General features: G+C 49.3%; 1 protein-coding gene across 5 annotated transcripts in view; it reads left to right on the plus strand.

Annotated features, from left to right (window-relative positions):
* LOC142558355 (uncharacterized) overlaps window positions 1–11467 on the plus strand; it is a 44610-nt gene extending 33143 nt beyond the window's left edge. For all 5 annotated transcript variants that reach the window (XM_075670500.1, XM_075670506.1, XM_075670515.1 and 2 more), the window contains 3 exons: window positions 2582–2627; window positions 5894–8979; window positions 11038–11467. In XM_075670500.1, coding sequence (XP_075526615.1) covers window positions 2582–2627; window positions 5894–8979; window positions 11038–11163 — 3258 coding nt within the window. In that variant the 3' untranslated portion in view covers window positions 11164–11467. The remainder of the gene's footprint in view (window positions 1–2581; window positions 2628–5893; window positions 8980–11037) is intronic.
* Window positions 11468–14091: the final 2624 nt, after the last annotated feature.

Genomic DNA, 14091 nt, shown 5'->3' on the forward strand with positions numbered 1-14091 from the left:
CTCCGGAGACCCTGGTTCGATTCCAACCTTGCAAGTTCTTTTTCATTCATGAAGTGCCTCCCGGGATTTATCGCTCACGGCCAACGCCGCCGACGACACCGGCTTTTCTGCGACACGAGCTCTTTAACGCTGTCGCGTTAATAAAGGAGCCAAAGCCTAACGACTCCGAAATAGCCGGAGTCGAGTCGTGTACGTTTGTTGAGATGCGTGCGCTCTCTTAAATGTGTTTGCAGAAACGTGAACATAACCCGGAACCCCTCTTTAGTCTTCGTAAACCGCTGTCTACGCGGTGCAAGCCTCAACTTTCAGAGCTCCCGGCTTGAGCCAATACAGTTACGAGTGTCGCCACGTGCAAGCAATCCGCTGTACTCAACAAAAAGACAGCTAAGAAAGCAGCACGCCGTGTGGCGGAACCGATCCATTGAAATTAACGTCCACTTTCAGTGAGCATGACCCCGAAAGCACACAGACACAACCTGTCTCACAAATAGGTTTAAATGCTATATAGCGACCATGTATATACCCTTGTTGGGGTGTGTTATGAAATAACAGCACCTTTTGAACCATTTTTAGTCGTTTCAAACGCGCTCGTACAGTGAACAGAGTTTTTGGTTCCCCCATCATACAGCAGCTTTTCGAAAGGCGTCCTTCATTTTTGTTTTTCCCTGTATTTTTTGCGCAAGAATGATACCAACCTCTCACGACCCCCACAGACTGCTGCTAACTTCGCGCACTACTCGAGCCAGGCTAATCGCCACAAAATAAAGCATGCCTCACGAGTTATATGCAAATAGGTGTATGGAACTTATTGCCTGATGGATATAAGTTGTTTTAAAATGTGGTTCGTTGCAGGTTCGTGCCCTTATACAAGTTGTGTGCGTCTTTCCATTAAAAAAACGTTTATTGTTTTCTGGCTTAATATTGACCTCATTACGATCCCCGTTTGAATCAGCAAGTCACTAACCTTCCACTCCATGAAATGTTTTTGTTTTTCGTTGCTATGTTCAACAGCCCTCATCCTACGTGCCACAGACTGCCCTTTATTTATTTATTTATTTATTTATTTATTTATTTATTTATTTATTTATTTATTGATGTACCCTAAAGACCCTGAAGGGCATTACATAGAAGCGGGGGGGGGGGGGCAATACAAAATTATTGTTTCAAATGTAGAAACACCTGAACAAACAAGACGAAAACGAATGATATGAGTTGGGTAACAGGAAAGCACCTCGGTATAAAGGAAATTTAACGCCACTTTCAGGATGCTATTCATATTTAAATCAGGCGCAACGAGAGAAATATTACACAATTTCGAATACGCATAAATAACAGGAACACTGAAATGAATCTCGGAATTGGTAAGCCCAGTAGTATATTGTAAAGGTTGAGTGACACATTTAAATGTGCACGAATAAAGAAAAAAAGCATTATATAATTCTAAGAGACGCATACACGCAATAATAGCCGTTATTCATGGAGATGCTCCTGAAGTTCCCTTTGAAAACTAGCTGCATCAGTGCAAGCGACAATGTTTTCTGGTAACGCGTTCCATTCGTTTATGGATTGCACTAGAGGGGAACATTGGTACTTTAGTGTATGAGCAAATATGGATTCCACTTTGTGTTCATGATCCCGCTTGGATTAAATGTGATGCGCCGGTTTAATGCGATTGGTTGCAACTCGCCGTAATATAAAGAATGCAAGACGATTAAACGCGAATATTTGAGTCGGGTATTCAAAGCTGAAATGTTGATGCTGCTTTTTAAGAATGATACGCTCGTGTAGGGTGAATATGAAGAAAATATGAATCTTACCGCCTTATTCTGTACTGACTCGATGCGGTTCTGCAATGCAATAGTACCTGGGTGCCATATTATCGATGCGTATTCCAACAAAGACCGTATGAGAGATGTGTAAGCGTGAAGCTTCGTTTCTGAGTTGGCAGGATACAAACGATGTTTGATTAATTCTAATTTCCTAAATGCCTTCTTGGTTATATATTCTATGTGTGTGTGCCAAGTTAGATCTTTGGTTAAATAGATGCCCAGGTAATTGAAACTTTGCACTCTATCTATACCTGTATTGTTTATGGCGTAAACGTTTAGAGGAGTATTAGTAAGTGTAGAAAATTTAACAGGCTTTGTTTTTTCTACGTTTATCGCCGTATGCCAGACCTTGCACCACTAGCTGAGTTGCACTAGGTTCGTTTGTAAGCCAGTGACATCCTCGGGAGTTAATCTGTGCGTGTAAATGACGCAGTTGTCAGCAAAACAGCTAAACCCTTACTGTATGGTGGGAGCTAGCTGTCGCACTCCGCGTTATACTGCCGAGTACAGGCTTTCAGAGCCATCACCATTTCTCGAATGAAGTTCCTAGTACCCTGAACACTTGGATTTCCTCCTGTAAGGGCATTTACTTTTGCAAAATTTGGCCATATTGCTGACGATACAACAGGGTTTGCTGCCTCACTCTCCTGCTGAGCAATTTTCCCTCATTGTTTGTTTTGCTTTATTCCTCGCGCGATGCCAAACAGAGAGAAAATAGTAATAATCGTGTCTACCACATTTTTCTTCTGCAGAGCTCAACACTAAGCACATCCACAAATTTAAGCCAGGGCGGCAGAGGTAAGCATCCTCCCTAAATGGCGCAACGCTTTATCTTTTCTTTTTTTCGCAGTAACGCTGAGAATTCCGAAACCAGTCGCGCTTCGCGAGGAACACGTTAACTTTCATTTGCAATGGCTGCTTGCGTACAGCGGCGAAAACCCCGACACGCGGTACTATGCGCACGAGGTTCAAGGGACACTGAAGAGAAAAATTAAGTTGAGCTGCATCAGTAAGTTGCCCTTAGACAATGAAAAAAAAATAAGGGTCACTCTTACCGTGAAAGTAGGCTTGGCGAGACAGAAAAGACGCGCCCCCGAAAGACGGGGTGCTGGTCTGTATACATTGACAAATTCCGCCATATTGTTGAATTCGCCATACTGTTAGCTCTGAGTAGCTGAGAGAGCTGCTACGGTCTCTCCCATTGGCTCGAATTGCCGCCATTACAAAATTCGACAATATGGCGGAATTTGTCGATGTCCAGAACAGCACCCTGTATTTTGTTTGTGCGTCTTTTCTGTCTCCCTAAGCCTACTCTCTTGGTAATAGTGGCTTTTCTTTTTTTACGTTGTAGAAGGGTAATGGCACCCGCGAGCGACCCGACGCCGCCTTCTATAGTTTCCGCTCGCCGTGATGTCACGGATTTTTACGACTGTTCGCGCCTATATTTAACTGATACTTAAAGGAAGATATGGACTACATTGTACTCTAAAGGACCCAAAGACTGAACTTTAGAAACTTTTGAGAACGTTTACTGAGAAATAGAGGCTCAAATACGGGCGGACACCTTGAAATGCGTGACGCTATCGGTTACGGCGCGAAATTAAAAAAAAAAAAGAAACATTGTAGTTTGGCCTTGAGTTTCTCTTCTGGTAATCAACCTCTTACCACGAAATTAACGACAATCGAGTTTTGTAAAGTTACTTTATCAGTGTCAGCAACCGGGTAAACCTACAGAAGCGGCGTGGCGAATAAAAGTTGAAATCTGCTTGCGTAATAAGTGAGCGGAACTGAACCAGTGTTCACAAAGCTCCTCTTTCGCAATTGAAGTCAGCGATTGGCTATCGCTGTGGCTATCGTCTCGTTAGCAAGCCAATCGCTGTAATTAATGGTGGACGCAAATTTGAAAGCGAGTCAACTTAAAAAGCTTCTCGTGTAGGTTTCGCGAGTGCATACGGGCCCTGGTAACCCTGCTCGCTGCGCAGTCACTCGTACGTGTAAATGTGCAAAGGAAACGTAAACGCACTTGCTATCGTTAAAAAGCAACATGCAATACCATCGCTTTGGAGTCGACGGTCAAAAGCATCTCATATGTACACATTAAGCAGGAGGTATCTGCATGGCGGTGTGACAAGTGGTGAGCCTAATTGCTGGCTGCACAAGTAATACATTTTATGTCTTCAAGCGTCACTCTAATATGCAGAAAGTATATCGTGGACTAAGTACGTGATGCCAACAGACAACGAAGCCTTGGAAAGCATCGGGGGAAACTGGAATGTAGAAGTAATAAGAAATAAAATAAATGGAAGTGTACGACGACAACTTGCCGCATGTGGAAGCCGAAGCCATATCTGCCGCATCACAAGTGCGATCATCTGTCAATGAAGTGGCCCCGTTCACTTTCTCGAGTTTTCGTGAACGTGTTAGTATTACATCTAGGAGCGTTAGCCAGCGTCACATCACGGCCATTGCGGCGGTTGTGGAACATCATTTCAACCGCATACGTTTTGTATAGTACGCGTACTTAATAATAATAATATTTGGTGTTTTACGTGCCAAAACCACTTTCTGATTATGAGGCACGCCGTAGTGGAGGATTCCGGAAATTTTGACCACCTGGGGTTCTTTAACGTGCACCTAAATATAAGCACACGGGTGTTTTCGCATTTCGCCCCCCATCGAAATGCGGCCGCCCTGGCCGGGATTCGATCCCGCGACCTCGTGCTCAGCAGCCCAACACCATAGCCACTGAGCAACCACGGCGGGTCGTACGCGTACTTAACGAGCAGGTAACTGGCCAGTAAACTCTCGTATGCTGCCTCACGGCACCAAGGCTGTCGAAGTCGAGCCCATCGCGATGCAATGAGCGAGAAAAGAGGAACCAAGGGTCTCAATTTTTTGTTACAGTTTCAACCAAGACCTACTTTCTAGTCAGCAATATACGACTATACTGCTCCTCTGGGCCCCCCTTCCCAGAAAGCTCGTATACTAGAATTGTTCGTAAATGTAAATTATAACCAATCCTGATGATATACTTATTAGTAGCGCAGGCGGCCGGCCAATGGGTAAGAACACTTACGAACGAAAAGCTTTGTCGGCCCCTGGTTCCTCCGGTTATCGGGACCGATCAGCAACTCCTTTCAGCTCTATGATGCGATAATTACACTGCTCGCAATTTCAACGGCTTAATGTGACGCAAATAGTGCAACACTTTCTTCCTTGCTTTTTCTAAACTTTTAAAGCCGTACACAAGACAGGGTGCAATTTTGTCACACATCATGAGCACCATTAATATGAATAAAGTCAATTCTCGTTAATTAGTTCTGTATACGCCCAATGCTGACCTATCAAGTTCTGCAGCTGAGCAAGAGATCGCGGGTTGGAATCCCGGCCGCGTCGGCATAGCATTTAGATGGGGCTGGAATACAGAAAACGCTTGTGTACCGTGCTTTGGGTGCACGCTAAAAAACTCTAGGTGGTCAGGATTAATTCAGAGCCCTTCACTGCAGCATTCCTCAATAGCTCACTGTGCATCTCCCGGACGTTAAACGCCGCAATTCAACTACCGATTAGGGGCGTCACATTCGTCCCAGCATCGCTTCGCGTTCCTTATAAGACGCCGCACAGCGTTAAACAGCGCGCAATTACGCTTTAAAAGATGCAGAATGTGTATACGGAAACGTTCGATTCTGTTGCTAACGTGAAAGAAACGAACGCCTGCAGATGGTCATGCAGAGAAAAAAGGGAAACTGTAGAAATCCGCCATGTAGATCGATGAGAAATCCTGCAAATAAAAGTTCTGGAAGGTTATCGACAAAATTAATATACACAGCGTAGTGCCTCGCTGACACGTTTGCCCGTTGTGTGCGAAATGGGACCGTGCAAGTTATACGCAAGTACGTTCCACAAAGGGAAGCATCACAGCCCACAGAAACTATCTGCCTAGCACTGTGTAGGGATTGAATGGAAGCTCTTAACTAATGCCCGGCTCATTAGCCCGCCTGATGTACGGGCGCGTGCTTCATGTTAACCTTTTCATCCTCTTTCTTCCACATATCCATGGACAGAGGATTTAAACAGCCGGACCGACGAGCCCACACCTACGACGCCTGGCCCACCGGCGCCCCTAAATTTGAATAATCTCGCTAACCTTCCCGCGCCGAACGTGCCCGAATCTGCAAAAAACCCGCCGCTACGCCCTCCGGCATCCGCGAACCTTCCACCACAGAAACAACCGGAACCCACGAACCTGCCAGCACCGAACTTACCGGAGCCCGTGAACCTACCTGCGCGGACACAGCAGGAGCCCGAAAACTTGCTGGCACCAAACTTGCCATCGCTAGCAAGCTCGCCGGTGCGCAAGCTGTCACAGCTCGCAGGCTCGTCGCCGCCAAACTTGGCGGAACTCAAGAACGTCTCAAAAACAGAGAATAATAAGGAGCGTACAAACCTGCCGGAGTCCGCGAAGCTACCGGTTCCCTCGAAGCTCCCGGCGCCCACGAAGCTGCCGGTGCCCGCGAAGCTGCTAGTGCTTGCGAAGACTTCAGTGTCTGCGAACGCGCCAATGATGAACAAGCCGGAGCCCGCACACAATTCGGCGCCCGAGAACCGGCTGGTGCTGCCTGCTAACATTCAGGCGCGCGTCAGCCTGGCAGCGCGCGCGAATCTCCTGAAACCCAGGAACGTGCAGACACCCAATATTCCGGCGCCCGCTAAACCCCAGGCGCGCATCAGCCTTGCGGCTCCCGCAAACCCGCCGACATCCAGGAACATGCCGGCACCCAACATTAAGACACCCGCTAAGCTTCAGGCGCGGGTCAGTCTGGCAGCGCCCGCACTCCTGCCAACACCTGGGAACATGCCGGCACCCGAAATTAAGACACCCGCTAAGCTTCAGGCGCGGGTCAGCCTGGCGGCGCCCGCAGACCTACCAACACCTGGGAACATGACGGCACCCAACATTAAGACACCCGCTAAGCTTCAGGCGCGGGTCAGTCTGGCAGCGCCCGCACTCCTGCCAACACATGGCAACATGCCAGCACGTGACATTAAGACACCCGCTAATCTTCAGGCGCGGATCAGCCTGGCAGCGCCCAGAAACCTGCCAACACCTGGGAACATGCTAGCACCTGACATTAAGGCACCCGCTAAGCTTCAGGCGCGGGTCAGCTTGGCGGCGCCCGCAAACCTGCCAACACCTGGGAACGTGCCGGCACCCGAAATTAAGACACCCGCTAAGCTTCAGGCGTGGGTCAGCCTGGCAGCGCCCGCAAACCTGTCAACACCTGGGAAGAAGCCAGCACCTGACATTAAGGCACCCGCTAAGCTTCAGGCGCGGGTCAGCCTGGCGGCGCCCGCAAACCTGCCAACACCTGGGAACGTGCCGGCACACGAAATTAAGACACCCGCTAAGCTTCAGGCGCGGGTCAGGTTGGCGGCGCCCGCAAGTCTGCCGAAACCTGTAAACATGCCGGAACCCGAAATTAAGACACCTTCTAAGCTACAGGCGCGGGTCAGCCTGGCGGCGCCCGCAAGCCTGCCAACAACTGGGAACATGCCGGCACCTGGCATTAAGAAACCCGCTAAGCTTCAGGCGCGGGTCAGCTTGGCGGCGCCCGCAAATCTGCCGAAACCTGTAAACATGCTGGAACCCGAAATTAAGACATCCGCTAAGCTTCAGGCGCGGGTCAGCCTGGCGGCGCCCGCAGACCTGCCAACAACTGGGAACGTGCCGGCACCTGACATTAAGACACCCGCTAGGCTTCAGGCGCGGGTCAGTCTGGCGGCGCCCGCAAATCTGCCGAAACCTGTAAACATGCTGGAACCCGAAATTAAGACATCCGCTAAGCTTCAGGCGCGGGTCAGCCTGGCGGCGCCCGCAGACCTGCCGAAAGCTGTAAACATGCCGGGACCCGAAACTAAGGGGCCTGCTAAGTTTCAGGCGCGCATCAGCCTGGCGGCGCCCGCAAACCATCAGAAGCCCGTGAACATGCCAGCATCCAACATTAAAGCGCCCGCTAAGCTTGAGGCGCGTGTCAGCCTGGCGGCGCCCGCAAACCTGCCGAAACCCGGGAACAGGCCCACACCCAACATTAAAACGCCTGCTAAGCTTCAGGCGCGCATCAGTCTCCCGGCGCCCGCGAACACGCCGGCACTCAGCCTTCCGGCGCCTTCGAATCCTCTGGTGGCCGCGAAACTGCCGGCGACCGCAAAGCTTCCGACGTCCGCGCACCTGCCATTGCTGAACTTTACAGAGCTCCGGAAACCTTCGGTGCCCGGGAACTCTCCGGCGCGCGCGAACTTGCCGAAGCCAGTTGACATGCCGGCACCCGACTTTTCGTCCCCCGTGAAGGTTCAGGCATGTGTGAGTCTGTTGGCGTCCGCGAACCTCACAGAACTGAATATTACAGAGCGAAGAAACCATCCGGTGCCCGCGAAACTGCCGAAGCCCGCCAACATGCCGACGCCCAACCTTCAGGCGCCCACAAACACTCCCATCACCCCGAACCTGACGGAGCTCGACAAGCTACCTGTGTCCGTGAACAAGTCAATACCGAGCATCCCAGAGCCCGAGAAACCTACGGCGCTCGCGAACATACCGAAGCCCGCCAACCTACCAGCACCCAACCTTCTGGAACCAACAAACATTCCCATTACGGCGAAACTACTGGCACCCGAAAAGATTCTGGTATCTGCGAACATGCCAGCATGCAACAATCCAAACCCCAGGATTCTTCCAGCAACCGCCAACCCTACAGGGCCCCCGAACCTACCGAAGCCCGCCAGTCTGCCGAAGCCCGGCAACCTGCAGCCGGCACCCAACTTTCCGGCGCCCGCCAACCTTCCGGCGACCACGAACCTGTTGGCGGCCGAAAAGGTTCCGGCATCCGAGAACATGCCAGTACTGAGCATTCCACAGTCCAGGAACGCTTCAGCATCAGCGAACCATATGGCGCACGACAACCTGGTCGAGCCCGCTAAGCATCAGGCGCACGTCACCCTGGTGGCGCCCACGAACATGCCGGAGCCGTCGGGGAATGACAGCGTCAAGGAGCTGGCCCCTTTAGCCAGTCACCTTGATGCAGCCTTCCCAGTGGAGCAGCAGTGCGAGTTGCCGGTCTTCGACACCTTCTATGACCCGTACACTGATGAGGTTTGTCACACACGCCACAGTTGATCAAGTCATCAGTTTAGCCTCCCTCGCAAAGTGAGATACTAATTTAGAGAATAATTTGATGGGGAGATTGAACGTGTCTAGGGACTAGGCATTTCCTTGCTGAAAGTAATTGTACGTAAAAAGTCACTGTTCCCCTTAACCGGTTCCTGAACCTACCTATGCAGTCTAAATGATTACGCACGTCAGCTTTGAAGGCGTATGTTTCGTAAATGTTAGCGTTAACGGCGATTGAATGCGGAATCGCACAAAAAGGCAGCGCCTCCGCAATGAATGTACCCATACTGTGTCCTCCCTAATCGGAATAATTTCACATATCCGCACCACATACCAAATTACAGGTTTCTTTTTTCTTTCTTGTTTCTTTACTCGGTGATGCTACTCCATTTATTTGCCGACAATAACCTGTGCCATCGTTTCGGCTTGTCTGAACTGGCAATGACGACATCCTCCTTAACCACACAGCAGCCGCGCAAGAGTGCGATGGCAGTGGAGGTGAACTGAAGGTGCCACTTCAGACGACCGAAATCGAGACAAGACAGAAGTTCACACGAAGCAGGAGGCTTGAAGTGATGAACCGTGGTCGAACGAGGATTGTAGCTGGAGCCAAAGCACAGACAAGGAGCGAACTGCTGTCCTGACCAAGAGAAGTCCCCTTGTCGATACGTCGGCTCTATAGCTACAATACTCGTTGGACAAACGGTTCATCACTTCAGCCGATAAGTCATTTTCACTATGCGGCCGTCGAAAAAGAAGCCCCGCGATATAGCAGCATATACTGTCAACAAAAGCTATGTAACCAGGGTGCTGATGTCGTCGTGAAGGCGACCGCGGCCACATTTATTGAAGAGCGTAGATGCGTTGATCTGCGGAGCGGCAACGGCTGCGATCAGCTCCATGACCGAACGTCCACCCGCGATGGCTGTTCGCAGTATTGTCTTCTTCTTCGTCGGTGGCGTGGCTGGCGGCGATAATTTTAGGATCCATGTTATAAAAGAAAAACCTAATGCTGAAAAGTTCGCATTTAAATACTTCGCAGGCAATTCGCATACCATCCAAGCCGTGTCCGCGATTTGCCTTCGAAGCTCTGGAATGCGGGTACACCAACATCAGTCAGCGAGTGCGGTAGCACGAAACTTGTGCCCAGTCAACAGACGGGTGGAACGCATTTCGACCGCTTTTTCGCTTGGGCGTTGTCCAGTATCGGCGCTTGTATTTGCGCCACGCAGCATCCGCGCTCGAACACGGCTGAAATGCGTACATGTATTCTTTTGTTTGTTTGTTTTCAACAAGGAAAACAGCGTTTCCGGAGCTGAGAGGCACAAATAGTCGAGCACTATTAAATCTCTTGAAATCGCCAACGGCAACATACTTAGCGCTGCCAACCGCATAACACGAGCCCAGCTCGACAGTTAATTCGGGCTCGGTTTGGGCATGCCGAAAACAGCCCAAATTAGGCTATCGACCCATTGCGCTCAACACGAATACGTTGTAACACTCGCAGCCTCGTACTCGTATACGTGCTTGGATGCTCGGTAACGAGCGCGTGACCTGTAAATTAATTGCAGACGCTTTAGTTGTGCGGTATTGACGTTGCAAGTAATAGTTTTCTGCCGCTGTAGAATCGACATCGTTTATGGAAAGTGGCTATACGCTCCATAACACGTTACTATATAAGGAGCAAAGCACCCGCCCGCATTTTGCTTGTACTAAAGACCGGCAAGCGAGACTTTCAACTTCATTTTATCTGTTGTTTGGGATATACCACCTGTTGTTATAACAGCTCCTTTTTTCCCCTTTTTTTTTCATAATTCGTCTTTGACAAACAGCGATTTTAGGCCTTTTTAGGGGGACTTTCCTAGTGGAAATCACTTGCATTATAGAAATCGCAACGTCAACGTAGCTAATTAAACTATTCAATAAGTTAATGTTACCTGGTAACGTGATGTAAAGTAATGCTAAGGGCTGCAATTGTTCCAGCTGCGTTGGTTTTATATGCGGCATGGTTACCAGCTAGTGGATTCGGTGTGTTTACAGGCGTCGTACCAAGCGGCCGGCCGAGGCGCCCCGGTCTCAAGAAACTCTATTCGCGGGTGGCTCATGCAGTTTGACGAAGATGGCAACGTCTGCTACCAGTTGGGTCGCGGCCGACCTTTGTTCTGACCCTGGGTCTGCTGAAGGCGTTCTTTCCTTCTTTTTTTTTTCTTTCTCTTTTTTTTCACATTGTGTTACACAAGTCAGGCAAGCTCACATGCACCACCGTACAGTGGGTTTCAGGCCATGCGGTCCCATCAGCCTTGTTTTCTATCATCCGGCGCACTTAACTGACAACGGCAGCAGCAGCTCATCCGCCACTTAGGGCAGCAACATCTAAATGGCTCCTTGACTCGACGCGTTTGTTGCCAGCCATTGGGATGTATGTTGAGTGTGTGACGGCAGGTTAATAAAGGCAAGTTCTTTTTCTGTTCTCGCTTCACCGCTGCACGTCTGACTTGGAATACGTCTAGTCCATATACACGCACTAAGTGCGCGCGCTGCTAGAAAATACCCTGGGAGTCAACCTACAACCCCCCTCCACTTTAACTGTCCTTCACCTCACGAGCGCTTTGAAAAGGTATGAGTGAAGTAACAGAGCCTGCATTCGCTCTAGCAACAGCACAAAATGCAGGCACTGTCACGTACAAAAGTAACGAACCACGCATCCATTTTTTCATCCACGATCGGACGTCACTTTGGAATAGTTACCGTTAATTCTTGTATAAGGCGTAGTCGTATAATTAAACTACATCCTCAACTAGAAACACCTTTGCTAGCTGAATAAAGAAAGTAGGCCAAACCGAGAGGAGGCTCCATTACTTTATACTCGCGGGGTAAGTACTACCAGCACGCATCAGCAAATCACTTACGTAGTCGTTATACTGACCGGGTGTTTCTTCATGGTATTGGTGCTCCCTGCAAATGCAGGAAGGGCGTGGGCGCGCTCCCTACGCGTGTTCATCGGCGCTGAAAACTGTAATAATTAAATCCTGGCGGCGGCTGCCACATTTCGATGGAGGCGAAATGCAGACGTCCGTTTACCGTGCATTGGGTGCACGTCAAAGAACCCCAGGTGGTGAAAATTAAGCTCGAGTCCCACGCTACGGCGTGCCTCGTAATAATATCGCGGTTCTAGCACGTCAAACCGCAGAATTTTTAAACGATGCAATGCTGGCACACGATAATTCTAATTCTGGAATTTTACGTGCCAAAAATAGGATCTCGTTATGAGGCACGCCGCAGTATAACGTAAAACTATTCCAATATATTTTTATTCCAATCTCCTGACGTCAAATTTGCGTAAGCGCCTACGCAAGCACCGGGCAGTTACTCGCAGGGTTGTCTGAAAAGACCAATCAAATGCTCTCCTCGTTCACAGTAGGTCACTTTTGTTTGCTTTAAAAACGAATAACATTGCCTACACTGAGCGGCTTGTCTTATCTAATTGGCTGACAAGAGGCGAAGAGCACGCTCAAGTGGAGAGGCATTCGATGGGGCCGAGCCAGTGCACTGAAAATCGATAACCCGATGAAGAGGGTGGTACCGGCGTCTGCGATTGGTCCACTTTCCCTTATTAAGTTTGCGGTGGCTCGTTGAAAATCGCGGCGGCTTGCAACGGAAGCTTAAGAATGACGCTACAACGGATCCTCAACGAAGAAGACTTGGCACAACGAGGTCGTAAACGTGCCGAAAGTGCTCGAAAATGTTACAGGGCCACGCAAAATGTTTTAGTACACGCAAATAAACCCATGCTCTCCAGCAGGTGCGAGTAGCCAGTGCCTGAGCGTTCGGCGGCAGCCATCTTTTATTCCTTTCGGAACGGGGCAGCCTGCGGCTATTCAGAAGAAAATTCAGTTTTGTTCGGCATATTAATGCATCTTTTACGCGTACACGTCACTTTGACGCGGTGAGTTATTGCGGTTTTTTGACGTCGCGCAACAGGCAGGTGAAGTGGATGCAGCCCGAAAACTTTTGACCAATTGCAGACGGCTAACGGCGAAAAGGCGTCGAATCAGAAATAACTATTTTTCTTTTGTTCGGTCAAATCATGCATAATCAGTGTGTACACGCCATATGAGATGGCGAGCTATCGCGGTTTTCGTGACGTCGAGTGACAGACAGGTGAAGTGGGGGTGGTCTAAAAAAGTTCTTGACCAATAGCGGAGGGCTGATTGCAGAAATGGAATAGAAAAGTTTGGAATAGCTTTACGTTATAGCACCCAAGGACTGGGATTAAGTTCGGCCTCCTGCCTCTTTTAACGTGCACCTAAGTCTAAGTACACGGGCGTTCTTGCATTTCGCCCCCACCAAAATGCGGCCACCGCAGCCGGGAGCGACCCCGCGACCACGCGCTATGCAGCGCAACGCAACAGATATTGGGCACGGAAAGCTAGCTACATTACCGTACATTCAGTCTTGCAATACTATATGCACAAGCGTTAAAGCTTGCAAGGAGCACTATCTCTGAAATAAATGCACAGACGCCACCGCGACACACAACACTCCCCGCACAAATGTCGAGGCACCGCGGTGTCTCGGTGCATGGCCAGCGTGTCTGACCCCGCTGCACATTGCCGCAGGGGCACGACTCTGGAGCCTGCGTTTAAGTTTGGCGAAACGTTGCCTTTAGAGAGATCTTCTGGTCGACCACATTGATCAACCAGAGAAAATAAAGGTCAAAGTTACTAATGCGATGAGCATGATTAGCAGACTTGACGCACTATGAGTACCATATATATATATATATATATATATATATATATATATATATATATATATATATATATATATATATATATATATATATATATAGTCAGTCTTCCTCCTCTTTTCTCGAGTGATGGCGCCCACGCGCCTCGTTCAAACAAATACCACACACGCGTGGCAATATATATATATATATCGCTACACGTGTGTGGTATTTGATGGTTTGAACGAGGCGCGTGGGCGCCATCACTCGAGAAATGAGGAGGAAGAACTGGGCTCGCGCTGTGAATCTAACCGATCAGCGCTGCAACCGCTGTTGTAAATATAACCTGTAAATAGTTGCTCGTC

The sequence above is a fragment of the Dermacentor variabilis genome, chromosome 1, assembly GCF_050947875.1.
Source record: "Dermacentor variabilis isolate Ectoservices chromosome 1, ASM5094787v1, whole genome shotgun sequence".
Classification (NCBI taxonomy): domain Eukaryota; kingdom Metazoa; phylum Arthropoda; class Arachnida; order Ixodida; family Ixodidae; genus Dermacentor; species Dermacentor variabilis.